Source organism: Manis javanica, chromosome 10, assembly GCF_040802235.1.
Source record: "Manis javanica isolate MJ-LG chromosome 10, MJ_LKY, whole genome shotgun sequence".
In the NCBI taxonomy this organism is placed as follows: domain Eukaryota; kingdom Metazoa; phylum Chordata; class Mammalia; order Pholidota; family Manidae; genus Manis; species Manis javanica.
The window spans coordinates 74,654,378-74,681,514 of NC_133165.1; the positions used below are offsets into that span (position 1 = coordinate 74,654,378).

General features: G+C 35.6%; 1 protein-coding gene across 4 annotated transcripts in view; it reads right to left on the reverse strand.

Annotated features, from left to right (window-relative positions):
* Nucleotides 1–4,511: 4,511 nt before the first annotated feature.
* The window catches only part of USP15 (ubiquitin specific peptidase 15), a 140,522-nt gene continuing 117,896 nt past the window's right edge, over nucleotides 4,512–27,137 (reverse strand). For all 4 annotated transcript variants that reach the window (XM_036992289.2, XM_036992288.2, XM_036992290.2 and 1 more), the window contains 11 exons: nucleotides 27,011–27,094; nucleotides 26,826–26,920; nucleotides 26,536–26,727; nucleotides 25,521–25,636; nucleotides 25,066–25,338; nucleotides 24,607–24,677; nucleotides 24,138–24,253; nucleotides 23,067–23,216; nucleotides 10,480–10,583; nucleotides 8,180–8,268; nucleotides 4,512–4,958 (listed from right to left, as the gene is read on the reverse strand). In XM_036992289.2, coding sequence (XP_036848184.1) covers nucleotides 4,776–4,958; nucleotides 8,180–8,268; nucleotides 10,480–10,583; nucleotides 23,067–23,216; nucleotides 24,138–24,253; nucleotides 24,607–24,677; nucleotides 25,066–25,338; nucleotides 25,521–25,636; nucleotides 26,536–26,727; nucleotides 26,826–26,920; nucleotides 27,011–27,094 — 1,473 coding nt within the window. In that variant the 3' untranslated portion in view covers nucleotides 4,512–4,775. The remainder of the gene's footprint in view (nucleotides 4,959–8,179; nucleotides 8,269–10,479; nucleotides 10,584–23,066; nucleotides 23,217–24,137; nucleotides 24,254–24,606; nucleotides 24,678–25,065; nucleotides 25,339–25,520; nucleotides 25,637–26,535; nucleotides 26,728–26,825; nucleotides 26,921–27,010; nucleotides 27,095–27,137) is intronic.

Below are 27,137 nucleotides of genomic sequence, written 5' to 3' on the forward strand. Positions count from 1 at the left end.
AAAATATAGGCAAAAATCTCTTGGACATAAATTTGAGTGACTTCTTCATGAACGTATCTCCCTGGGCAAGGAAAACAAAAGCAAAGATGAACAAGTGGGACTACATCAAGCTGAAAAGCTTCTGTACAGCAAAGGACACCATCAATAGAACAAAAAGGTACCCTACAGTATGGGAGAATATATTCATAAATGACAGATCTGATAAAAGTCTGACATCCAAAATATATAAAGAGCTCATGCACCTCAACAAACAAAAAGCAAATAATCCAATTAAAAAATGGGTAGAGGAGCTGAGCAGACAGTTCTCCAAAGAAGAAATTCAGATGGCCAACAGACACATGAAAAGATGCTCCACATTGCTAGTTATCAGAGAAATGCAAATTAAAACCACAATGAGATATCACCTCACACCAGTAAGGGTGGCTACCATCCAAAAGACAAACAACAACAAATGTTGCGGAGGTTGTGAAGATAGAGGAACCCTCCTACACTCCTGGTGGGAATGTAAGTTAGTTCAACCATTGTGGAAAGCAGTATGGAGGTTCCTCAAAATGCTCAAAATAGACATACCATTTGTCCCAGGAATTCCACTTCTAGGAATTTTCCCTAAGGGATGCAGCAGCCCAGTTTTAAAAAGACAGATGCACCCCTATGTTTATCGCAGCACTATTTACAATAGCCAAGAAATGGAAGCAACCTAAATGTCCATCAGTAGATGAATGGATAAAGAAGATGTGGTACATATACACAATGGAATGTTCAGCCATAAGAAGAAAACAAATCCTACCATTTGTAACAACATGGATGGAGCTAGAGGGTATTATGCTCAGTGAAATAAGCCAAGCGGAGAAAGACAAATACGAAGTGATTTCACTCTTCTGTGGAGTATAAGAACAAAGTCAAACTGAAGGAACAAAACAGCAGCAGAATCACAGAACCCAAGAATGGACTAACAGTTACCAAAGGGAAAGGGACTGGGGAGAATGGGAGGGATAAGGGTGAAGAAGAAAAAAAGGGTGTATTACAATTAGCATGTATAATGTGTGTGTGGGGAAATGGGGAGGGCTGTGCAAAACAGAGAAGACAAGTAGTGATTCTACAACATCTTACTACGCTGATGGACAGTGACTGTAATGGGGTTTGTGGGGGGGACTTGGTCAAGTGGGGACCCTAGTAAATATAATGTTCTCCATGTAATTGTAGATTAATGATAACAGCAACAAAAAAACTAAACTGGAGAGAATGTTCTCATTTATACTATACAAGCAAAGATGAGCAGCATACTAAGTAGGGAAGGTGGGAGGACGGCAGTAATGAAATGCATTGTCTGTGAAGAACTTAAAAGATAACGTGTTAGTGAGAGTACATTCTTCTCTGGAGTGGAAGGCTCCAAATGGCATGCTTCCCCCTTCCCTCTGATAAGTCGCTGAGGGAGACTCTCTCATTTTCTCTTACAGTTCTTGGCTTTTTTCTTTTGAGATGTCCTCACCTCAATGAAATTTGGTGATGAAAAAGCACTGTTTTTGTACTGTATCAATGGCTGTAGTAGTTATTTTCTTCATGCCCAAATCAGTAGTTTATGTGGTTTTATATCTAGTTGCTAAGAAAGTAAGGATAAATACAGGACTACTAAGCGAACAGATTCTAAAAGAAAGCAAGATATTTAAATAAAGCATCAAGCTGCAGCTTTTTCATAGAAATTAATTAAAACTTAAAATAGGAGAAGAAAAAATATCTTAAAATCAGGGTTACATTTAGGGAAATATAAATAAGGGCACACTTCAGTTAGACAAACAAGCAAAACATGCCATATTACATTTAAAATTTAATTAAAATGGTAATGTATATAAGTTGAAAAAAATTAATTTTGAAAGAGAAAGGTTAATAACTATGCCAACTGCTATCTTTCTTATTCAATACTCAAATACTCAGCTGACGATACTCTGGAAGGAAAATTATTAGACTTCAAGATGATTTCCTATTTAGCCTGAAGAAATAAGTAATGAGTATACCACATAGCTTACAAAGCACCTTCCCATAAAATACATTATCTCAGCTGAGCTCTCAACAACCCTGAGGGGCAAACACTATAACCTCCAGGGGTAGTACATACATTTAAGGACAGAATATTGGCTCTATCACATAGTAATGGTGTGAACTTGGGAATATTACTTAGCTGCTGCTATGCACCTTACTTTCTCCATAAGAAAAATGGGGATGATGACTGTCAACTCTTAGCTATTGTGGGATTAAATAATACATACAACACTTTTGTACAGTACCTGGACCACAGAAAGTGCTTGGTAAATGCTGCTTCTGCTGTTATTCTCAGGTGAAGAAACAGTAGGAGAGATTAAATTCAAAGTCATGACTACTAAGTAGCAAAGTTACAAGTAGAATTCTACTCTGGTTATATACCTAACACCTGTATCACCTAGAAATATCTACTTTAAATTAGGGTATTGATTAGCCTTTTGCACTATTTTTTACAGTTTACTTTTTACAGCTGAAAACATCATTTGAGTTTGACAAAATCAATGGTATTAATATAATTTCCTATTTAAAAACTGACTTCTTTTGGGAATAGAACTTAATTACAGGCATTAAGAAGGAATGGTCTCTGTGGACAATTAGGGCGGAGACTACAGATAATAAAAGTTAATTTGTTTTTTTCTTTAGATCTGAGAAAAATGGAAATATAGTTTATTAGTTGGTAGACAGCAGAAAGACTGCAAGCTCTGTGAGTGCAGGGGTATTTGTTTACTGCTATGTGTATCTTAAGATTCTAAAATAGTGATTAGTACTTACAGAAACATTTGTTTAATGAATATTTAGCTTAAATTTTAAAAATCCACTTTAAAACATGTCCTTAACAGGATTCACTTCACTCTGACATGCTTTCTTTTCTATTAAGAATATGATAACTAAAAAGTCTAGAATATAGTCACCTACCTATAAAATAGGGGATTTTTATAAAAAGATTCAGAGTAAGAAATGAAAGACTAAATAAGGCCTTGAATAGCTTTATTGAAATCTGTATAAATAAACATGCACATTTCAAATGTAAACTCAGGTGAACTCAAGTGCAGACAAAATTTTAACCTCTGTCATGCAGGAGGTCAGTTTACATTAAAAAAAAAAAGGAAAAAAAAAAAGAAAAAGAAAAAAAGAAAAGAAGAAAAAACCCAAAGCAGCTTTTAAAATACCAGGATGAAAAACCAGCTTTAATATCAAGGTATAAAGCAAAGCCATGATCAACATACCTCAATTATCCTGGTCAAATGCATTTTTTTTAAACCTTTAAATGCTAACATAAATAAATAATTTACCAAAATGTGCACTCACAGAGTGAACTTTTATTTACAATACACAATTTATAATCTATTGTATTTGATTAGTTCAAGTGAAGAACATTATACTTTTTGCTTTAATAACAGTGGGACACAAAGCAATTTCTCAGGTAGTCGATATGTGAAATGTGCCCCAGCATTTATATTTTCTATTAAAGGCAGTATTGTATGCCAATTGACAATACATTCTTTTAACTAGATCAAAGGGAAAAAAGCAGCAAATGAAAAATGTTTCAAATGTTCACACATATTTTTGGCATCCTGGATCCTTGAATGTGGTGAACTAAAATCAAATTCAAGGTTTGTCTATGTTATATATTGTACAGGTTCTGACTCTGGAACATGCAAATGCCAATTCTCTTATAACAAGTTACCTTCTGAGAAAAGCTGTAAGGCTATGGTGAATTCCATCAGGAACACACAAAGAAAGTTAACAGACCTACCTTTAAAGCCAACTGTCCTCTATGATTTAAAGGCCAGTATATGAAAAGAATTTCTCATCTAAGCTTTATGTAATTATTACTAAGGATACAGAATGCTATTAAGTCTGTCCTTATATTACAATAATTGGGAGAGCAAAAAGTTGCCAAATTACCAAAAAAATGGGGTAGAGAAAAACAGATGGCAGAAGTTTTAATTTTGGACCAACACCAGATTAAAGATAGGAATTTTAAAGCAAGTAATAAAAAATTTGAATGTTTAAGGAATAGATCTCAAGAGCAGTAAAAAAATGAGAAATGACTTTAGATGGAGTATGAAATCTAGAACCTGTTTCGACAGTAGCAGTAAGAGGAACATAATATTCTGGATTTTTAATGACACTACAAAAGGAACTAACTTTTTCAAGATTGTTTCTTCTCCCATGATTTGGTTTTTTAATAGGCCCACATTGATCACCAGGGATAGATTTGAGAATTTGGTTTTCCATGAATACTACTGCAGTATTTATGCCACATTGATACTGCAGCTAGACATCATAGTAGTGTATGTGGCAGCCTAATAATGCACATGAACTAGGTTATCCAAAAACTAAGTTCAGCCATAGTTTTCTTGCAGTATTATTAGAGCAAAATAAATGACCAACATCCACAAATTTAACATCTGTCATCAATTAACTCACATCCAAAAAATTAAAGAAAACATAATTCATCAAAACAGCAGCAAACTTAAAAGGGATTTATTTGTGATTTCCTATATATATTTAGCTTGTAAATACAAGACTGTAAATGTATTAAGAGACAATTTCTGTTAAAGTTTTCATTGTGTTTCACTTCAAGTACTGCACAAGTTAAAATCTGATAAAGGATTTACATTCGGTTATCTGAAACACCCCATCTCAGACTTCTGTTTAATGTGGTGGGTAACTTCATTTCAACAGATACCACCAGCAGGAAAGTCTCTCTTTTATGGCTTCTAGGACTTTCATTAGTTAGTGTGCATACAGTTTTCGTTTTCTAGGTCATTGTCATTATCGTTGCTATCGTCATCACTTTCTAATGGGATGCCTGTGGCAGCTGAAGCACCTTTAGTTTCTCGATCAAGAGGAAAAAAGCCCGTTCCACTGAAAGTGTCTTGTCTCTGGTAGAAGAGTACATATGCTGCTTTGGACTGTTAAAACAAGCAAAGGATATTAAAATAAATGGTCATGAATGTCAAAGATCACATTAAATATAGTACAAATTTTTAGCTAGTAACTAATTTTGGTAGCATAAATCAAACAAAAATTACACATAGTCAAGTTACTAAAATTGTTTAAATTTAAGATGATTTCTATATTATAAAGGAGGAATGGTTACTGGAATTAATATTTTTAAATTCTCTTCTAAGTTAGCTGGGCAGATAAACAGATGCAACTATATCACAGATTAACCTAGTTATATGAAATAAAATCCTACACTGTTGTCCCTCCTGTGTCTATGGAAAAAGCTTCTTTCTATCTAGTACTGATCACTTCATTATGTTTGCTCTAGAGTCAACTTTTCCTACTGTCTTAAGAATATTGCTCCATTAATTATGACTGTGTATCTTTAATAAGGCCTTAGCTACTGAACTTTCTGACATACAAAGTAAGTCTTTTCCCATCGTAAATCTTTCTTCATGCTACCTCTTCTTCTAGCTGCCATATGCCTTCTTTCTCTTCCTCACAGCTGGGCTGGTAGGCAGAACAGTCTATTTAATAGTCATCATTCATTCTCACACACACTCTCAGTTCAGTGTGACCTTGTGCCCCACCCATTCTAATGAAATGGCTTTCACTGTGATCACTAACCTTCTATAAACAAATTAAACAGACATTTTCTTTTAGTTCTTTTAGTCAATCTCTCTATAGCATCTAACCTTTATTACTCCTTTTTCCTGTATCAAACCATTTTTGGCTTCTGTGACATCACTTTTCCATAAATGTTCTATCCCTATGGTTTCTTTTGACTTTTCTGAGGGCTCATTAAATCTTGACCTTTAAACAAAATAATGTTTTGTCCTCAGACCACTACTCTTTCTTAATTTGTATCTTCTCACTAGGTGGTTCATTCAAACCTATAGCTTCAACTGTACTGACATTTCAAATTTAAAGCAAGCCAGTTCTCACATTGGAACTCTAGTATCATCAGTCCAATTTAATGAAAATTTCCAAATAGTTATCATATGCATAGTTCAAAGTTCAACAGCAAATTTTCTTCCTGTATTTCCTATTTTGATGAATAGTGGAGTAAGACCTTCTACTTCTCCCTCTCTGTATATGTCTCTTTATATCTAATTCTAATCCAGTAAATATCTCATAAATCCAATCTCCACATTTCTATATATACTTACTACAGCTACTACTCCTACTGTAAATTTAGAAGCTCTTATTGCTCAAATTATTTGACATCCTTCTTTCTGCTGGAGGCTAAGTAAGGACCTTCTTTTCTCAGTGCCTTCCAATCGCTCTTCTATATTATTATGACAGATGTTAAGGTAAAAATGTAACAATGCTCAATTGCTTAACAATCATCCACTGCTTCTCACAGCCTTTAAGAAAAGGTCTAAACAATGAAGAATGCCATCTTAACTGATCTGAGTGCCAAATTTAGTTCCAGCCCAATTTCTGCCCTATATTCCTAATACAAGGTATTCTTTCAGTAATGCCAGATTATTTGCTATTCTTCTAAGTGCTGTGTTCTGTTATGCCTCCTTGCTTTTGAAGATACTGTTCTTTTTGCTTAGAACACCTTTGCTTCTTTTTTCTAATTTACTATTTGCACTTGCAGGCTCAGGTCAAACACCATATTCTCTATGTGAACTTCTCTCTGCTGGTGCTGTCTCCTTAAACCCCAAATCAGTTGAGACAGCTGACCCTTTTCTGTGTAGCCAGGATATTTAATAGTATTCATATATAATTATTACTTTACTTGTCATTTTCAGATTGTAAGCCTCTTGAAATCAGAAATAGCTGCCTTTTATCCTTGTCCAGGATAGAGTCCTGTATAGGTACCTAAAAGCTACTTTACTTTATGAAGAATATCACTGTTAGAATGCTAGGTAACACCAAATTCATATATTGTATATAAACAAGATATACTGTTTATCTGAAGGCAAGATTAGGGAAGTGTTGTGAAACACTTTGAAGGAGAATGCAGACAATGTGAGGATGCTTTTATTGGGGTAAAAAGAGCAGAATTGAAAAGTGAGGGATGTTACTTGAAATTAGAAGTCTAAATATAAACTGGAACTGTAATTAATTTAGGCATATACACATTTTCAAATGTGTATATTTAAAAAATATTAAGAGTTCAAGTCTCTCTTTGTTCTTTGTTATAGCTGTAAGGAGATAAGCAACAGAACATAACATACACACACACACACACACACAGAAAGATGAATTTATAAAACATCTGTAGACAAAACAAATCAAAATTATTTCCTACATGTTCATACAATGATTAAAACTATGCCAATAATTGGGCTCAGAAGATTATTATTAAGTTGAACAACATATGTTGAAGACTTTTAAAGCATTATCAAATAAAAAAAAGCTAATCTGCCCTCAAGGAATTTGTAAACTGGGAAATTAAAATTAGTGAGTGCTCCCCACATCAACAGGAAACCTCTGTAGAAGAAGTATCATCATATGCACAAATGCTGTTTTTATTTCTTACTCTCTGTAATGTGATGAAATATTAAAATTTATAGAAAAACAAACCTTTATCAACAAGTTTCTTCTTAGAACATACTAGTTATCCCTTCATCACTCAATATCTGATAATAAAAATCTGCTCCAGTGAGAAGCAGAACAAATACTAATATTCTGCTGTAGCTGAGGCAGATAAACTGATGCAAGCATGAATAGATTTAACTTCCTTGTTTTTCTATTATCCAGAGAACATCAAACAACAAATACACAGAGTTAATTTTTAAAAAAATCTAGTATGTTTTATCTAATTACATGATTTTGAATTTAGATGTTTAACCGGGCATAAAGGATAAGACTTTAAAACCACAGATATGGTAAGGTCCTTCATATATATATTTTTTTCTATTTTTGCATTCTGACTTTAAGTAGTCAATGTCTAGAAATGTCTGTCTGTTATCCAGAAAAAAACTTTTATTATTTTCATTAGAAAACTCTAGTTTTCATGTTGAAGACTATTAGAAAAGTTTTCATGTAGTTTTTGCTTTCTGTTAGTGGACAAATTTAGAAAATATATTTTCAGCTTAGGGGACAATTTTACATTTCTTTATCAGAGCAAGTTTCTCTTAACTATTAGAATTACTAGATAGACTATAGTGCTCCATGGAGCCCTTTTAAAACAGTAGACCCCTTGGTTTTTCAGGAAATAAAAGACACTTACCACAATCTGGTCCTCAGATGCAGGTGAAACACTACTGTCATCAAAGTAGTACCATTTTCCATCATCTTTATTTTTTGCAAAAGCAGTATCTAATGAAAAAATACAACCACTTTTGTGACTGAAATGATCGATGGTTTCCTGGGGTGGGCAGGGAACCCTCAAAACTTTAATCTATGCAAGGAATACCTATTAAAATTATATGATAATCATTATATAAGGCCTAAGTATTACACATTCAACTGATTCCATTGATTAAAGGTTTTAGAGTAATTTCCTACAATACAGATGCTTTAGATATTGTTCATGTAAATTGAAATTTGTGACTTTTTCATCCCAGGTAGAAACAGGACAGATTTATTATTTTTTAATGCACAAAATAATAATATTAAAGACATAAATGGTAATTAAAATTTATGTAGTGCTTATTGTCTACAAAGCAGAGTGCTATGTACTTGTATCATAAAGAAGGTATTATATCATGATTCTTCTTCCAATTTTAGAGATGGAGAAAGTGAGGCATCAATTGTAGTTTAATTTGTCGAACAGTACAGCTGTTAAGTAGCAGACTTAGCATTTAAACCCAGGTTTGTCTCTGACTCCAAAGTTTGAAATTTCAACCACAATTTAAATTTTCTATGACAAGTATTATTTCCAACAACACTCTCTCATTGTTTTTTTACTAATTAATTGGTTTTTATACCAGAATCTTTTTGAGTAACCAAAGTACACAGCAAGAGAATAGTAAAACGCAATTAATCAACCTGCATACATTTTAAAGATTTGCTTTAAGTTTACCTCATAGGTTTTCTCTTCTAAAAAGTTCTACCCCTCACAAAACAAAATTATTGTTCTTCTGAGTGGATCCTATTGTAGGTTTTAAGTTTGTCACTGAACTTAAGACCACTGTACTCACAAATTAAAAGATATATATTGCCAGACTGGATAAAAGAACAAAATCTAACAATAATATGGTTTATAAAGACAGACCTAACAAAAAGGCACAGGAGTTTGCAAATTACATGATGACATCAAAAGGAAGCTAGATGAGCATTTGTAATTCGGAGAAAAAGACCAAACAGAAAAAAGAATATCAAATCCTGGCAAAGGAAACAACAGCTACCTATTATAAACAGAAATGTAACTAGTAAGGAAAAAAAAACAACCAAAAAAACTGTTAGGAGGAAGAGATAAATTAGTATGTTAGAGTACTGACAAATTCCTTTCTGAAACAGGATGAACATAAAAAATTTTCAAGAGATAGTAATGACTTGAATACAATTGGTGAGATTAAACTATTGGTAAAATATAGAAGGCTGTACATGTTATCAAACCCACAGTTAAAAAACAGGCCATGTATTAAGCCACATGAAAGCCTTTATAAACTCCTAATGATTAATATAGACAATGCCCACACTATTATGTAATAATATTACAACTAAGAACAGAAGAGCTTTATAAAACATACATTTGCATAAGCATATGACTAAATAACTTGGGCTAATTAGAAAATCATAAAGGACATTAAAAATATATATAGAATCAATAGACAATGAAATTCTGTGTTTCAAACTTTATGGGAGAAATTTATAGTTTTAATTATAGCTTTCAGTAGAGGGAAAAAAATTGGAAAGGAAAAAAGCTAATATGCATTCAGGGAAACCAGTTGGAAAAAGAGCAACACAGCAAACCCATAGTAATAAGAAAAATATGCCAAAGTGAAGAGAAGAAATCAGTGAGACAGAATGCATACAAGTAATAACATAAAGAAAAGTTTAATAAAATGGAAAGAAGTCTTTGAAGAGGTAGACCTCTGGGAAGACTTATTAAAAAGAAAAAAGAATGAAAAGGGACAAAAATATAAGTATTATAAAAACTATTCTTAAATAAATTGGAAAATACAGATACATTTTTTGAAAAACATGGATTTTTTGAAAGAAAATCTAATATTGCACAGTACCAATCATGTAAATTAACAGTGATGAATAATTTATAAGAGAACATACAGCAAACATGTTAGAAAGGGAAGGGGAAGAATAGGGAAGGACAGGAGCCCTGAATGAACCAGTGATTTTTTTCTGTGCTTTGAACCCATGAGTATGATTAACTCAATCCTCTCTCTCTATTCCTGATAAAAAAAAAAGGTTCAAAAACTGATTCATTCACTAATCAATATTTATTGAACAAACACTATGTAAGACAGATCTCACATTTTCACTTTAAGAAGTAAAAATATTTTAAGGGAAAAAGTCTGGCATTATCAAACATGATGATTTTAGTAAAAAGTTAAAATGCCAACTTACAGTGTCCTCCTCCCATCCCTCCATAGTGGTTGGAAACGGCAATCAAATTATAGCGGCAAGGACCTGCATTTGGATTAATTAGGAATTCTGACATATCCAAGTCACTGTTTAAGAAAAAGATCAAGTTAGCTTTAGTTTTCTCTCAATGCCATGAGTTTAACTCCTGTCAGTGTTGACTCTCATTTATACATATATTTCACTAAAGAAATTACTAAGAGTCAAATAACTTTATGAAACAAATCATACACACACACACACACACACACACACACACACACAAAAAAAAAAAAAAAAAAAGAAACACACACACCTGAGATTGAAATGCTGTGGGAAAAATTTTCTTAGGGGCTCAGAATTAAAAAATTCTCCACTGACTTTTTTTTCAGATTAAATTTTTCATGCTAATACATCTAACTCTCAGTATATAGGCAAGACTGGTCATGGCCATTTACCATTTAGGTCCCTTCATTGTTTGTATTTTTAGTCACTTTTAGAAATGACTTATGTAAGAATAAAGGGATAATGAAAAACTTCATGGACATCTTGTAATAGTGTAAATCAAACCCCATTACTTATTCTACATTTTTGTAGTTATGATTTTTTTATACTCCCTCCACTTTTTATGATTTTGATGTCCTGTTTTACATCTTTTTGTGTATTCCTTAACTAATTATTGTAGATATAACTGATTTTCTCATTTTATCTTTTAATCTTCATATTAGCTATTTATAAGTGGCTGACCCACTACTTTTACTATATGTTTGTTTTAATCAGTAAGAATGTTTTTCTTTCCTAATATTGTTTCTCCTAGATATGGCATTTTCTTTTACACCTAAAGAAGTCCCTTCAACACTTCTTGTTAAGGCCAGTTTAGTGGTGGTTAACTCTCCTTGTTTGACTGGGAAACTCTTTATCGCTCGTTCAATTCTGAATGATAACCTTGTCAAGTAGAGTATTTTTGGTTATAGGCTTTATCCTTTCAGCATGTTGAATATTTTGAATAATTTATAAGAGAACATACAGCAAACATGTTAGAAAGGGAAGGGGAAGAATAGGGAAGGACAGGAGCCCTGAATGAACCAGTGATTTTTTTCTGGCCTGCAAAGTTCTGCTGCAAAAGCAGCTTATATAATCATATGGGGGTTTCCCTTGTACATAACCAGTTGATTTTCTCTTGCTGCCTTTTCTGTTTTTTTTTTTGTATCATTAATGTACAATTACTTGAGCAACATTATGGTTACTAGACTCCCCCCCATTATCAAGTCCCCACCACACACCCAATTACAGTCACTGTCCATCAGAGTAGTAAGATGCCTCATAATCACTACTTCTCTGTGTTGTACAGCCTTCTCCGTGCCCCCCACCCTACATTATGTGTGCTAATCATAATGACCCTTCTCCCCCTTATCCGTCCCTTCCCACCCATCCTCCCCAGTCCCTTTCCCTTTGGTAACTGTCAGTCTATTCTTGGGTTCTGTGAGTCTGCTGCTGTTTTGTTCCTTCAATTTTTTTCTTTGTTCTTATACTCCGCAGAGTGAAATCATTTGATACTTGTCTTTCTCTGCCTGGCTTATTTCACTGAGCATAATACCCTCTAGCTCCATCCATGTTGTTGCAAATGGTAGGATTTGTTTTCTTCTTATGGCTGAATAATATTCCATTGTGTATATGTACCACATCTTCTTTATCCATTCATCTACTGATGGACACTTAGGTTGCTTCAATTTCTTGGCTATTGTAAATAGTGCTGCGATAAACGTAGGGGTGCATATGTCTTTTTCAAACTGGGCTACTGCATTCTTAGAGTAAATTCGCAGAAATGGAATTCCTGGGTCAAATGGTATTTTATTTTGAGTTTTCTGAGGAACCTCCACACTGCTTTCCACAATGGTTGAACTAATTTACATTCCCACTAGCAGTGTAGGATGGTTCCCCTTTCTCCACAACTTTGCCAACATTTGTTGTTGTTTGTCTTTTGGATGGTGGTGATCCTTACTGGTGTGAGGTGATATCGCATTGTGGTTTCAATTTGCATTTCTTGATGTTTAGTGATGTGGAGCATGTTTTCATGTGTCTGTTAGCCATCTGAATTTCTTCTTTGGAGAAATATCTGTTCAGATCTTGTGCCCATTTCTTAATTGGATTATTTGTTTTTGTTTGTTGAGGTGTGTGAGCTCTTTATATATTTTGGATGTCAACCCTTTACTGGATCTGTCATTTATGAATATATTCTCCCATACTGTAGGATGCCTTTTTGTTCTATTGATGGTGTCCTTTGCTGTACAGAAGCTTTTCAGCTTGCTATAGTCCCACTTGTTCATTTTTGCTTTTGTTTCCCTTGCCCAGGGAGATATGTTTATGAAGAAGTTGCTCATGTTTATGTCCAAGAGATTTTTGCCTATGTTTTTTCCTAAGAGTTTAATGGTTTCATGACTTACATTCAGGTCTTTGACCTACTTTGAATTTACTTTGGTGCATGGGATTAGACAATGATCCAGTTTCATTTTCTTCCATGTAGCTGTCCAGTTTTGCCAACACCAATTGTTGATGAGGCTGTCATTTCCCCATTGTATGTCCATGACTCCTTTATCATATATTAACTGTCCATATATGTTTGGGTTAATATCTGGACTTCCATTCTATTCCACTGGTCTGTGGGTCTGTTCTTGTGCCAGTACCAAATTGTCTTGATTACTGTGGCTTTGTAGTAGAGCTTGAAGTTGGGAAGTGAGATTCTCCCTGCTTTATTCTTCCTTCTCGGGAATGCTTTGGGTATTCTGGGTCTTTTGTGGTTCCATATGAATTTTAGAACTATTTGTTCCAGTTCGTTGAAGAATACTGTTGGTATTTTGATAGGGATTCTGTTGAATCTGTATATTGCTTTACGCAGGATGGCCATTTTGACGTTATTAATTCTTCCTAGCCAAGAGCACGGGATGAATTTCCATTTGTTAATGTACTTTTTAATTTCTCTTTAGAGCGTTTTGTAGTTTTCAGGGTATAGGTCTTTCACTTCCTTGGTTAGGTTTATTCCTAGGTATTTTATTCTTTTTAATGCAATTGTGAATGGAACTTTTTCCTGACTTCTCTTTCTGCTGAGTCATCATAAGTGTATAGGAATGTAACAGATTTCTGTGTATTAATTTTCTATCACACTGCAACTTTGCTGAATTCAGATATTAGTTATAGTAGTTTTGGAATGGAGTCTTTAGGGTTTTTTATGTACAATATCATGTCTTCTGCAAACAGTGACAGTGTGACTTCTTCCTTACCAATCTGGATCTCTTTTATTTATTTGTTTTTTTTAAATACCGTGGATAGGACCTCCACTATGTTGAATGAAAGTGGGAAGAGTGGACATTCCTGTCTTGTTCCTGATCTTAGGTGAAAAGCTTTCAGCTTCTCGCTGTTAAGTATGATGTTGCTTGTTGGTTTGTCATATATGGCTTTTTATTATGTTGAGGTACTTGCCCTCTATACCCATTTTGCTGAGTCTTTATTATGAATGTATGTCTTGCTGCTTTTAAGATTCTTTTTATCTTTGATTTTTGACATTTTAATTATTACATATCTTGGTGTGGATGTCTTTGGGCTTTTCTTGTGCTTCCTGGACCTGGATGCCTCTTTCCTTCTCCAGGTTAGGGAAGTTTTTAGCTTAAATTTCTTTAAATAAGTTTTCTGCCCCTTTCCCCCTCTACTCATGGAACCCCTATAATGCAAATTATAGTATGCTTGATTTTGTCTAAAAGGTCTGTTTAACTGTCCTCACTTTTGTTTTTGTATCATTAATCTACAATTACATGAGGAACATTATGTTTACTAGGCTCCCCCATCACCAAGTTCCCCCCCGAACTGAAGTCACTGTCCATCAGCATAGTAAGACGCTGTAGAAACACTACCTGTCCTCTCTGTGCTGTACAGCCTTCCGTGTGCCCCCCCCCCCAACATTATGCATGCTAATGGTAATGTGCTCTTTCTTTTTCCCCCATCTTATCCCTCCCTTCCCACCCACCCTCACACCAGTCCCTTTCCCTTTGGTAACTGTTAGTTCATTCTTGGGTTCTGTGAGTCTGCTGCTGCTTTGCTCCTTCAGTATTTTCTTTGTTCTTATACTCCACAGATGAGTGAAATCACTTGATACTTGTCTTTCTCTGCCTGGCTTATTTCACTGAGCATAATACCCTCTAGCTCTATCCATGTTGTTACAAATGATAGGATTTATTTTTTTCTTATGGTTCAATAGTATTCCACTGTGTATATGTACCACATCTTCTTTATCCACTCATCTACTGATGGACACTTACGTTGCTTCCATTTCTTGGCTATTATAAATAGTGCTGCAATAAACATAGCGGTGCATACATTTTCCCAAACTGGGCTGCTGCATTCTTAGGGTAAATTCCTAGGAATGGAAATCGTGGGTCAAATGGTATTTCTATTTTGAGTTTCTTGAGGAATCTCCATACTGCTTTCCATAATGGTTGAACTAATTTACATTCCCACTAGCAGTGCAGGAGGGTTCCCCTTTCTCCATATCCTCGCGAACATTTGTTGTTGTTTGTCTTTTAGATGGTAGCGATCCTTACTGGTGTGAAATGATTATCTCACTGTGGTTTTAATTTGCATTTCTCTGATGACTAGTGATGTGGAGCAACTTTTCATGTGTCTGTTGGCCATCTGAATTTCTTCTTTGGAGAACTGTCTGTTCACTTCCTCTGACGATTTTTTGATTGGTTGCTTTTGGTTTGTTGAGATGTGTGAGCTCTTTATATATTTTGGATGCCAACCCTTTATTGGATCTGTCATTTATGAATATATTCTCCCATACTGTAGGATGCCTTTTTGTTCTATTGGTGGTGTCCTTTGCTGTACAGAAGCTTTTCAGTTTCATGAAGTCCCAGTTGGTCATTTTTGCTTTTGTTTCCCTTGCCCAGGAAGATATGTTCATGAAGAAGTCACTCATGTTTAAGTCTAAGAGATTTTTGCCTGTGTTTTTATCTAAGAGTTTCATGGTTTCATGGCTTACATTCAGGTCTTTGATCCATTTCGAGTTTACTTTTGTGCATGGGGTTAGACAATGATCCAGTTTCATTTTCTTACATGCAGCTGTCCAGTTTTGCCAACACCAATTGTTGATGAGGCTGTCATTTCCCCCATTGTATGTCCATGGCTCCATTATCATATATTAATTGACCATATATGTTTGGTTTAACATCTGGATTCTCAATTGTTCCACTGGTCTGTGGGTCTGTTTTTGTGCAAGTACCAAATTGTCTTGATTATTGTGGCTTTGTAGTAGAGCTTGAAGTTGGGAAGCGAGATGTCCCTGCTTTATTTTTCCTTCTCAGTATTCCTTTGGCTGGCTATTCAGGGTCTTTTGTGGTTCCATGCGAATTTTAGAACAATTTGTTCCAGTTCGTTGAAGAATGTTGTTGGTATTTTGATAGGGATTGCATTGAATCTGTAGATTGCTTTAAGCAGGATGGCCATTTTGACAATATTAATTCTTCCTAGCCAAGAGCATGGAATGAATTTCCATTTGTTAGTATCCTCTTTAATTTCTCTTAAGAGTGTCTTGTAGTTTTCAGGGTATAGGTCTTTCACTTCCTTGGTTATGTTTATTCCTAGGTATTTTATTCTTTTTGATGCAATTGTGAATGGCACTGTTTCTCTGATTTCTCTTTCTGTTAGTTCTTTGTAGTGTATAAGAAAGCAACAGATTTCTGTGTAATAATGTTGTGTCCTACAACTTTGCTGAATTCAGATATTAGTGTTAGTAGTTTTGGAATGGAGTCTTTCAGGTTTTTTTATATACAATATCAAGTCATCCACAAATAGTGAAAGTTTGACTTCTTCTTTACCAATCAGGATGCCTTGTATTTCTTCGTTTTGCCTGATTGCCATGGCTAGGACCTCCAGTACTATGTTGAGTAACAGTGGGGAGAGTGGGCATCCCTGTCTTGTTCCCGATCTTAGAGGAACAGCTTTCAGCTTCTCGCTGTTAAGTATGATGTTGGCTGTGGGTCTGTCATATATGGCCTTTATTATGTTGAGGTACTTGCCTTCTATACCCATTTTGTTGAGAGTTTTTGTCATGAATGGATGTTGAATTTTGTAGAATGCTTTTCAGCATCTATGGAAATGATCATGTGGTTTTTGTCCTTTTTGTCGATGTGGTGGGTGATGTTGATGGATTTTCGAATGTTGTACCACACTTGCATCCCTGAGATGAATCTCAGTTGATCATGGTGTTTGATCTTCTTGATGTATTTTTGATTTCGGTTTGCTAATATTTTGTTGAGTATTTTTGTGTCTATGTTCATCAGGGATATTGGTCTGTAATTTTCTTTATCGGTGGGGTCTTTGCCTGGTTTTGGCATTAAGGTGATGTTGGCTTCATGGAATGTGTTTGGGAGTATTCCCTCCTCTTCTATTTTTTGGAAAACTTTAAGGAGAATGGGTATTAAGTCTTCTCTGTGTTTCTGATAAAATTCAGCAGTGAATCCATCTGGACCAGGGGTTTTCTTCTTGCATACTTGTTTGATTACCGATTCAATTTCTCTGCTGGTAATTGGTCTGTTTACATTTTTTGTTTCTTCCTTGGTCAGTTTTGGAAGGTTGTATTTTTCTAGGAAGTTGTCCATTTTTTTCTAGGTTCTCCAGCTTGGTAGCATATAGGTTTTCATAGTATTCTCTAATAATCCTTTGTATTTCTGTGGGGTCTGTTGTGATTTTTCCTTTCTGGTTTCAGATTCTGTTGAGTGTGTATATTCTTTTTCTCTTTATAAATCTGGCTGGGGCTCATCTACTTTGTTTATTTTGTCAAAGAACCAGCTCTTGGTTTCATTGATTTTTTCTATTGTTTTATTATTCTCAAGTTTATTCATTTCTTCTTTGATCTTTATTATGTCCCTTCTTCTGCTGACTTTGGGCCTCATTTGTTCTTCTTTATCCAGTTTCAATAATTGTGATTTTAGACTATTCATTTAGGATTGTTCTTCCTTCTTTAAATAGCACAGGATTGCTATATATACTTTCCTCTTAGAACAGCCTTCACTGTATCCCACAGATGTTGGGGCTTTATGCTGTCATTTCATTTGTCTCCATACATTGCTTGATCTCTGTTTCAATTTGGTCATTGATCCATTGATTATTTAGGAGAATGTGGTTAAGCCTCCATGTGTTTGTGAGCCTCTTTGTTTTCTTTGTGCAATTTAGTTCTAGTTTTATGCATTTGTGCTGTGAGAAGTTGCTTGGTAGAATTTCAATCTGTCTGAATTTACTGAGGCTCGTTTTGTGGCCTAGTATGCTCTATTCTGGAAAATGTTCCATGTACACTTGAGAAGAATGTGTATCCTACTGCTTTTGGGCCTAGAGTTCTATAGATGTCTGTTAAGTCCATCTGTTCTAGTGTGTTGTTCAGTGCCATTGTGTCCTTACTTATTTTCTGTCTGGTGGATCTGTGCTTTGAAGTGAGTGGTGTGTTGAAGTCTCCCAGAATGAACGCAATGCATTCTATTTCCTCCTTTAATTCTGTTAGTATTTGTTTCACAAATGTTGGTACTCCTGTATTGGGTGCATATATATTTATAATGGTTATATCCTCTTGTTGGACTGACCCCTTTATCATTATGTAATATCCTTCTTTATATCTTGTGACTTTGTTTTGCAGTCTATTTTGTCTGATACAAGTACTGCAACACCTACTTATTTCTCCCTATTGTTTGCCTGAAATATCTTTTTCTATCCCTTGACATTTAGTCTGTGTATGTCTTTTGGTTGAAGCGAGTCTCCTGTAAGCAGCATATAGACGGGTCTTGCTTTTTAACCATTCTATTACTCTGTGTCTTTTGATTGGTGCATTCAGTCCTTTTACATTTAGGATGATTATTGGAAGATACGTACTTATTGTCTTTGCAGGCTTTAGATTGGTGGTTACCAAAGGTTCAAGGTTGGCTTCTTTACTATCTTTCTAACTTAACTTGCTTATTCAGCTATTATAAACATAGTGTGTTCATTCTTTATTCCTCACCCTTCTTATTCCTCCTCCTCCATTCTTTATATGTTAGGTGTTTTATTCTGTACTCTTCTGTGTTTCCTTTGACTGCTTTTGTGAGTAGTTGATTTTATTTTTTGCCTTTAGTTAGTATTTGGTTGGTCTGCTTTCTCTGGTGTGATTTTATTTTCTCTGGTGTCATCTATTTAGCCTTAGGAGTGCTTCCATCTAGAGCAGTCCCTTTAAAATACCCTGTAGATGTGGTTTATGGGAGGCAAATTCCCTCAACTTTTGTTTGTCTGGGAATTGTTTAATCCCTCCTTCATATTTAAATGATAACCCTGCTGGATACAGTATTCTTGGTTCAAGGCCCTTCTGTTTCATTGCATTAAATATATCATGCCATTGTCTTCTGGCCTGTAAGGTTTCTGTTGAGAAGTCTGATGATAGCCTGAGGGGTTTTCCTTTGTAGGTGACCTTTTTTCTCTCTCTGGCTGCCTTTAATACTCTGTCTTTGTCTTTGCTCTTTGCCATTTTAATTATTCTATGTCTTGGTTTTGTCCTCTTTGGGTTTCCTGTGTTAGGAGATCTGTGTGCTTCCATTGTCTGAGGGACTATTTCCTTCCCCATTTTGGGGAAGTGTTCAGCAATTATTTCTTCAAAGACACTTTCTATCCCTTTCTCTCTCTCTTCTTCTTCTGGTACCCCTATAATGAGAATATTGTTCGTTTGGATTGGTCACACGGTTCTTTACATTCTTTCATCCCTGGAGATCCTTTTCTCTCTCTCTATATCAGCTTCTCTGTGTTCCTTTTCTCTGATTTCTCTTCCATTAACAGCCTCTTGCACCTCATCCAGTCTGCTCTTATGTCCTTCCAGAGATTGTTTTATTTCTGTATTCTCCCTCCCTACTTGCTCCTTTAGCTCTTGCATATTTCTCTGCAGGTCCATCAGCATGGTTATGACCTTTATTTTGAATTCTTTTTCAGGAAGATTGGTTAAATCTATCTCCCCAGGCCCTCTCTCAAGGGGTTGTCTGTGTAATTCTGGACTGGACCAAATTCTTCTGCCTTTTTATGGTGATAGAGGAAGCTATAGGCAGGGAGCACGTGTGTGAGCTGGAAGAACAAAGTCCTTTCGTGTTTGCTGGTCACCTTGCCCTTCTCCATTGCCTCTGTTGGTTACCTACACTCCTGGAGCAGCCTCCAGATTAATCCCCTAAACTTCCCTAGGCGGGGTTGCTGTGAGGGTAGCCCAGAGCCCTCCAGGGAGTGGCAGGCACGCCGGGTGTGCTCTCCTGCAAAAGTGGCACCCTTTCGCGCCTTGCCCATTTCTTCTCCCTGCGCTGGGCAGCTGCGCACCCGTGGTGACCTTTGGGTCTCACCTGGGTGGCTGCGCCCTGGAAGGAGATTCTGGGTGGCTGCTGGGGGTGCGGCCGCTCCCAGTCTGCTCCACCCTTACCACGCTCATGCGCAGCCACTCCCCAGCTGTCAACTGCCACTGTGGGTGCACGCAGGCACTTCACGGCTGCTCGACCTCCGCCTCATGCACATGAAGCCGCTCTCCAGCTACTGTGCCATTGTGTTGTGGGCTGTGGTGGCCGGGGGAACGACTGGCAGGCTGCTTATCACCGTGAGGGGCTTCAGAGCTGCACTGTCGCCCAGGGGATTAGGGCGCCTGTAGTTCCCTGGGATTCCCAGCTGCTGGGCTGTGTGTGCCGGGATGCTTCCGTCCACCTGCATGGCCCCTGTCCCTTTTAAGACTTTCCAATAGCACTCACTTTTGTTTTGTCCCAGGGGAGCCGGTTGCTGGGACCCACTCACAGATTTTGCTTTTCCGTTTCTCTAATATCCAGCACACCATGCAGTGTGTGTCTGTGCTCCCGGTGCGGAATACTAGACCTGGTTGTTTAGCAGTCCTGGGCTTTCACTCCCTCCCCACTCCGATTCCTTTCCTCCCTCCGAGGACCTGGGTTGGGGGGAGCGCTCAGGTCCTGCCGGGCCGCAGCTTGTATCTTACCCCCTTCGTGAGATGCTGAGTTCTTGCAGATGTAGATGTAGCCTGGCTGTTGTACTGTATCCACTGGTCTCTCTCTTAGGAATAGTTGTATTTATTGTATTTTCAAAAATATATATGTTTTTGGGAGACTTCTGCTGCCCTGCTCATGCTGCCATCTTGCTCCTCAACTATCCTCACTTTTTAACATGCTTTTTTCTGTTTAGATTGGGTGATTTCCACTATATTGTCTTCTAGATCAAAATGATGCAGTCTCCTACATCATCTAATTTGCTGTGGATTTCCTATTGTATATTTTTCATTTCAGTTGTATTCTTCATCTCTGATTGGTTCTTTTTAATATTTTCTGTCTGTGTTGAAGGTGTCATTGTGTTCGTTCATTCTCCTCAGTTCAGTGAGCATCTTTATGATCATTACTTTGAAGTCTTTACCTCTGCTTTATTTAGTTCTTTTTCTGAGGTTCTGTCTTGTTCTTTTGTTTGGAACATATTTTTCTGCCTGACTATGTTTGTAGATATTAGGTTAAGTCAGCTAGGTTTCCTGGTCTTGAAGGCATGGCCTTATGTAAAAGGTGTCCTGTGGGGCCAGAAGTGCAATTCTTCTAGTCAACAGAACCAGGTGTTCCAGGGGTGTCCCCTGTGTGGGCTGCAGGTACAGTCTTGCAGTAGGAGGAGACTGCTGCAGGCATGCTGGTGGGCAGGGCTGGTTACCAGTGTGGTTAGCTGTGAGACCTGGCTATGACTGTTGTGGGTATGCTGGTGGGTAGGGCTGCTTAACTCAGGTGTGAGAGCTACTGTGGGGGTGGGGGACACCAGTCCTAGTTGAGGCCACCCACTGCTTGTGGCAGGTCCACAGGGTAATGCTCATGTGGAAGAAATGATGCTACCAAGATAAATGGAGAAATGGTATTCACCAGCACCAGGGTCAGCTAAGTAGGAGAGAAAGAAAAATGGTGACTGCCAGCAATCCCTGCCCTTCCAGCACATGTCGTAAAATTAGTTATTAAAATCTTCTTCATGTATGGACCACGTGTTTTTCAAACTGCTGTCTTTATTCTGGATCTCAGAGTAAGTGAGTTTCTGTGCAGTTCCTTTAAGAGCAGAGACCTGGTTTCCTCTAGTTCTCCAGTTCTCCTGGTGTTAATCTCTGCTGATCTTCAAAACCATATGTCATGGGAGCTCATCTTCCTGGTGCAGGTCCCAGGGGTGAGGGTGCTCGATGTGGGGCCTGAACCCCTTGCCCCTCAGGGGGTACCTCTAGTTTGTGATATCCCTCCCACCTGTGGATCACCATGTAGATGTAAATCTTGCCTAAATTGCATCTCTGCCCCTCCTACGTGTCTCAGTGTGGTTTTTTCTTTTTATCTTTAGCTACAGAAAACCTGCTAGTCCTTCAGTTGTTCTCAGAGAGAACTATTCTATATGTAATTGTAAAAATGGAGTGTTTGTGGGAGGAAGTAACTTGGGACCTTCCTATTCTGCCACCTTGATTCTATATGCTGGTTTTAATTAGCTACGTACCCCAAATGGGCAACATTCCTAGAAATGCAACCAACTGTGTATAATCTGTCAAGCACAAAACTGGAACATGATAATCTTACAGCTTATCATTATTTCTGGTTACTCATTTTCTACTTTTATCATTAAAAAAACAATGTGATTCTAAATTGCAAATATATCTCTAACAGATTATTGTTACTTCTAGTTCTTTCTGTACTTACAATGCCAAAATGCTGTGTGATTGAAAACTTTTGGCTCATAATTTTGTTAAATTACCATTTCTTTTTTTCCATAATTGCAAAAAATTTTCAATTTTAAGCACGAGTTAGAATAAGCAATCAAGGAGTATTTTCAGTATTACCTAATCTACCTCCTACCAATCTCCTTTGCATACACATTTGCCTTCAGCATTTGTTACTAACTGTATCAAGTAAATTTGGTGCACATATATGAAATACAAAAGAATACTATCAATGTTCTTTTAGCAAATAGGACAGTACCAAGTTCTTGTTGCAAAATCTTGTGTGATGAAGTCTTTCCTTGACTACATGAATGAGAATACAATAAAAAAAAAAGGACTACAAAGATGCTGTCTTTGGACCTCTTCATAACAAACTTTGCACTAATATGTCATATTCTGGACAACACAATAAAAAAACAAGTATGATACAGTAGGGATGATTATTACACTACTATGTCATTTTTCTAAGCAATTCCATTTTTTCATATTACCTAAGTCTTTTTTTAAAAGCATAGTTAAGAATAATTGTTAATTAATGATGAAATAATCCCTAGGAAAACAAGATCACTAAGATCCCATAAAGTATCTTAGATTTTTAAACAGGGCCAATGAACCCATAAGTAATGTAACACAGAATGAGTTTATTGTTTAGAAGATAATATATATTTTCTCTTTGTTCTTTGAAAAATCTTTAAGAAGGAATAAAAATTGTTACTGATTCCTTACAAATTGTCAGAAGTACTCAAAAATATAACTCAAAAACTAAAATTGGGTCCAATGTGACCTAGTGTCTAAAAAGAGTTCCCAATGTTTATGAAGCACAATCAAAACGTACTTGATGGGAAAATCAACTAAGGTATCCAACTTGTCTCTCATGTATCGACTATAAGAAAATCGCTTGAGATGTACCACAAGTACTGGAGGCAGGGACCATAAATCCAATTTCTTTGTGGCTTGCTGATGTTCTTTACAATTGGGACAATACCTAAAAATAAACAGAAATATTTAAAGTTTGACAGAGGTAAAGAAACCAATAGATAAAAAAGTTTGGGAAGTTGTACATTTATTCATTAACCAATTAATTACTGTATGCCTAGCATGTACCAGATTGACAGGAACTCGTTATTATTTTAATCTTCAGTGTTTTCCAAATAGATTTAACTATTATAAATTAATATGTAAATATTCAAAGAAATGATGAGGGTTAGATTACTTATATTTTAGAATGCTAAAAAAGACATGGATATATCATAAAACTGCAGAGGTACTGGTATTAGAAAATCCCAAAACTTCTGGGCTCTAATGGAATTATTTAACCCTTGGACAACATGGGGTTTAGGGGCATGGACCTTCCACACAGTCAAAAATCTGTGTATAACTTTTGACTCACAAAAACCTCCTGACTATTAATAGTGTACTGTTGACTGGAAGTCTCACTGATGACACAAACAGTGAAGTAAACATATTTTATATATTATATTATACACTGTATTCTTACAATAAACTAAGCTAGAGAAAAGAAAATGTTTTCTCCAATTGTTGAAAAAAGTCCATATATGAGTGGACCTGCAGAGTTCAAGCCTGCATTATTTCAAGGGTTAACTGCAATAATACTACAAAACATACCATTATGATTTTCCTAAAAAAAGCTTCTTTCCAAATGGCTGCACAGCTAAAAATTCTTGGGAAAAATAACTAAATTACTCATAGTAAAATGGCTATTATGAAAAAATACAAAATACATATTAGGGAAAATTCTCATCCTCTTCATAGACTACTATCACATAAAGAAAAGGATATTATTTAAAATATCAAAGGGATTTTATTACTTTCCAATGTGATACAGCATATACCTCAGCATAAATCTTTAAAAAAAAATTAGAAACAATCATTTACTGTTTCTTACCAGGGATCTTCAGCACCTAGCTTTTCTTTTGTTGTAAAAAGCTCAATGCAATCTTTTAATTTCACAAAGGGTTTTTTAGGAGGTTTATATTCCACACTTTCATGTTTTTCAAAATCCTAAAGAGAAGTATTTCTTGAGTTAAGAGAACAAATGAAACAAAACTCATTTTAGTGATACCACAGTACTATGAATAGCAATGAAAAAAACTCCTAAACTTTCTCAAAAGAATCATAAGGCCTACTTCAGGTGAGATTTAAACCATACCTTTAAATAACTCCTATCCATACACCTATACGGAGGACTAAAAAGTATAAAAATAAAGCATGTTCAAAACCAACAAGACTTTTCTATTATAGTACATAACCAACCTTTTACTGGCAAAATAAACATATATGGTAGAAGCAAATGAGTGTGAAATAACAGTAGGATCAACATGGGGAAGATAAAGAAGGAATGAGTGATGACTTACCTCAGCAGCATTTTCATCAAAATATCTTTTTTTCAAATCAGGATCCCAATCCAGAGCAAGAAAAGATCTTTCTAGGATGGAAAACGTATTTGTTCTTTAAAATTTAAGATGCTTTAATGGTAAAATTAGTATTTTTTAATGTTAGGATATACACCAGAATAAACAAATAGCAATCTTTTCTACTTGCACTAGGTGATCAGGGCAAAATGCTGCTTCTAAACCATTAAGGCATTTTAGGAGTAAAAAAAAAAGCTAAAATACGCATAAATCAAATTTCCATTTAATAAACACTGATGTGTTCCAGAATACATAGAAATTAAGGCTTTTCATTTAAAACTTTAGATAGATAAGCAAATGTTATTTTTTGTGACAGTGCTGAATTTCATGGTTTTCACCAAAAAAAAAAAATACATGCTCTGCTCAGGTTTAGTGTTCAAGCCACTTTCCACAAATACTTACCATCTAGCCTAAGCTGCCTGTCATCAAATCTTATATGCCTGGTATCATCTTTGATGTAGTTGATATCAGTATTGCCTAAGTTGTTGAACTGGAATGTAAATAATCTTTTTTTGTGTCCCGTGGGTTGACCTTTGCAAGTCTCCTCAGTACATAATCCATTTTCAGAATCATTATCTCCTCCAACTGAATCTTCAGACTGGCTGTTTTCATTCTCAGAGGGAAGTTCTTGATCCTGGCTGGATTCATCATCTGGCTCATCCGTTTCCATTTCACCTAATTTTGGATATAAAAAGTCTTTAAATAGACCCAACGCTAACTTAAAAAATGATTAATACTAACATTTTTCTAGGCTTACAGATATTTTTTAGTTCCTTAATCCCTATCCTCTTAATTTTTCTCTGAGGCAATTATCCAAAAAAGTGAAGAGTTTTTACAATTTAACAGGGCTGTCTTACTTGGTGAGCCTTCTTCATGTATGCCATTTGGACCATTCCCATTAATATTTTGGTCCTTACAGCAATGTAGGGATCCTTCCGTTTCTTCAGTTTCAGTAGCTATTTTGACATATCGGCTTAAACAAAACCAGAAATCAAACAAGTTCAGTTCTATAAAGGTAAAACTTAAAAGTTTTCATTCTTTCAATAAAAAGGAAACTTTTAATGCTATACCAGAAATCCTTTAGTAGATTCAAGGGTAAATTCAAACTCAACATAAAGTACCGTAAGTGCAACTGACATCTGTGTTTTCAATGTGTTTATAAAAAGAAGCTAATTTGTACTTCCTGGGTTTTAATATCCTTCTTTTATATGTTAAAAATTTGTGGAAAATAATTTCTCAACTTAAAAAACTAAACAAATTATATGAAGATCCACATTTAGATGAAACATATTATGGCTAAAATTACTTATAGTTGTATAACGTGATCTTTACAGACTGCTTATGGGACAATAAGGATTAAAACAGGTATGCAAGAAAGAATACTAAATATATCAGTTAGAAAGGATAAAAAAAAGGATCAAATGCTATTCTTCATTACCTTATTACTGAACTGAACTTTTTAAAGAAGACAAAAAAGGGTTGCCTCACAATACTACTGACCATGAAAGTTTACCCTGTAAGTTAAAACTATGTTCAGTATGAGTTCTTCAACTGGCAGTGTGTATAAAGAAATGAAGCATCTGACATTTGTTATGATTTCAGAGTGCATACACAATAGAGTCCTATTTCCTATTAACAGAAAATACTTGTTGGGAAACAGCTACAAGAATTCATGCTTTCTGGGTCTGAAATTACCCCAGTAATATGCTTTACATGACTGAGAAACTGGATTTTTTAAAATTGACAACTATCTAAACAAAGTTGAGATATTTCAAACTTATCTAATTATATTCTCATAGTACACCTTGCATGTTTACTTTTATTAACTATTTCATATTTTATTTTATTAATGTAGAATTGTTTGGCACTTACCACATTCTCAAAAGCAGGAGATTATATAGTTTATCTTCAGTATTGTTTCGTGGTACGGCCATAAGAAAAGGCTGACCAAAAAGTGAAGAACCAGTATGGTGCGTATAACTTGAGTGTCTAAATTTTTCTCTTAGGCAAACAGGAATAATCACATGCTCTGTATCTTCTGTCCTATTAATATTAATTTCAAACCTACAAAGACAAAACTGACCATAAACTCGGAACACTTCCATGTTATTTCTTTTGAATTTTTCTCAAGTAATATTTTGCACAATGAATTTTATACTTACACATAAATATCATCTCGTTCCATAATACTACTAAGGTTTTCATCCATAGCGAATATTCTGTGAAATCTATGATTGTATATATCAGTAACTATCATCTAAAAGGAAATAAATTTCTATTAAGCTGGTTTTACAACACTGAAGAACTGAACTCCAACTTACATATGTCAAATTCAGAAATATCTTACCTTATCTGCAGGTACTCCTGACAAAGCAGACAATGCTGTACAAAGATCAAGTATATTTCCAATTTTGGGGACAATCACTTTGTACTAAAAACAAAAAAATTTATAATGAACGTGTTACTCTGGGGGA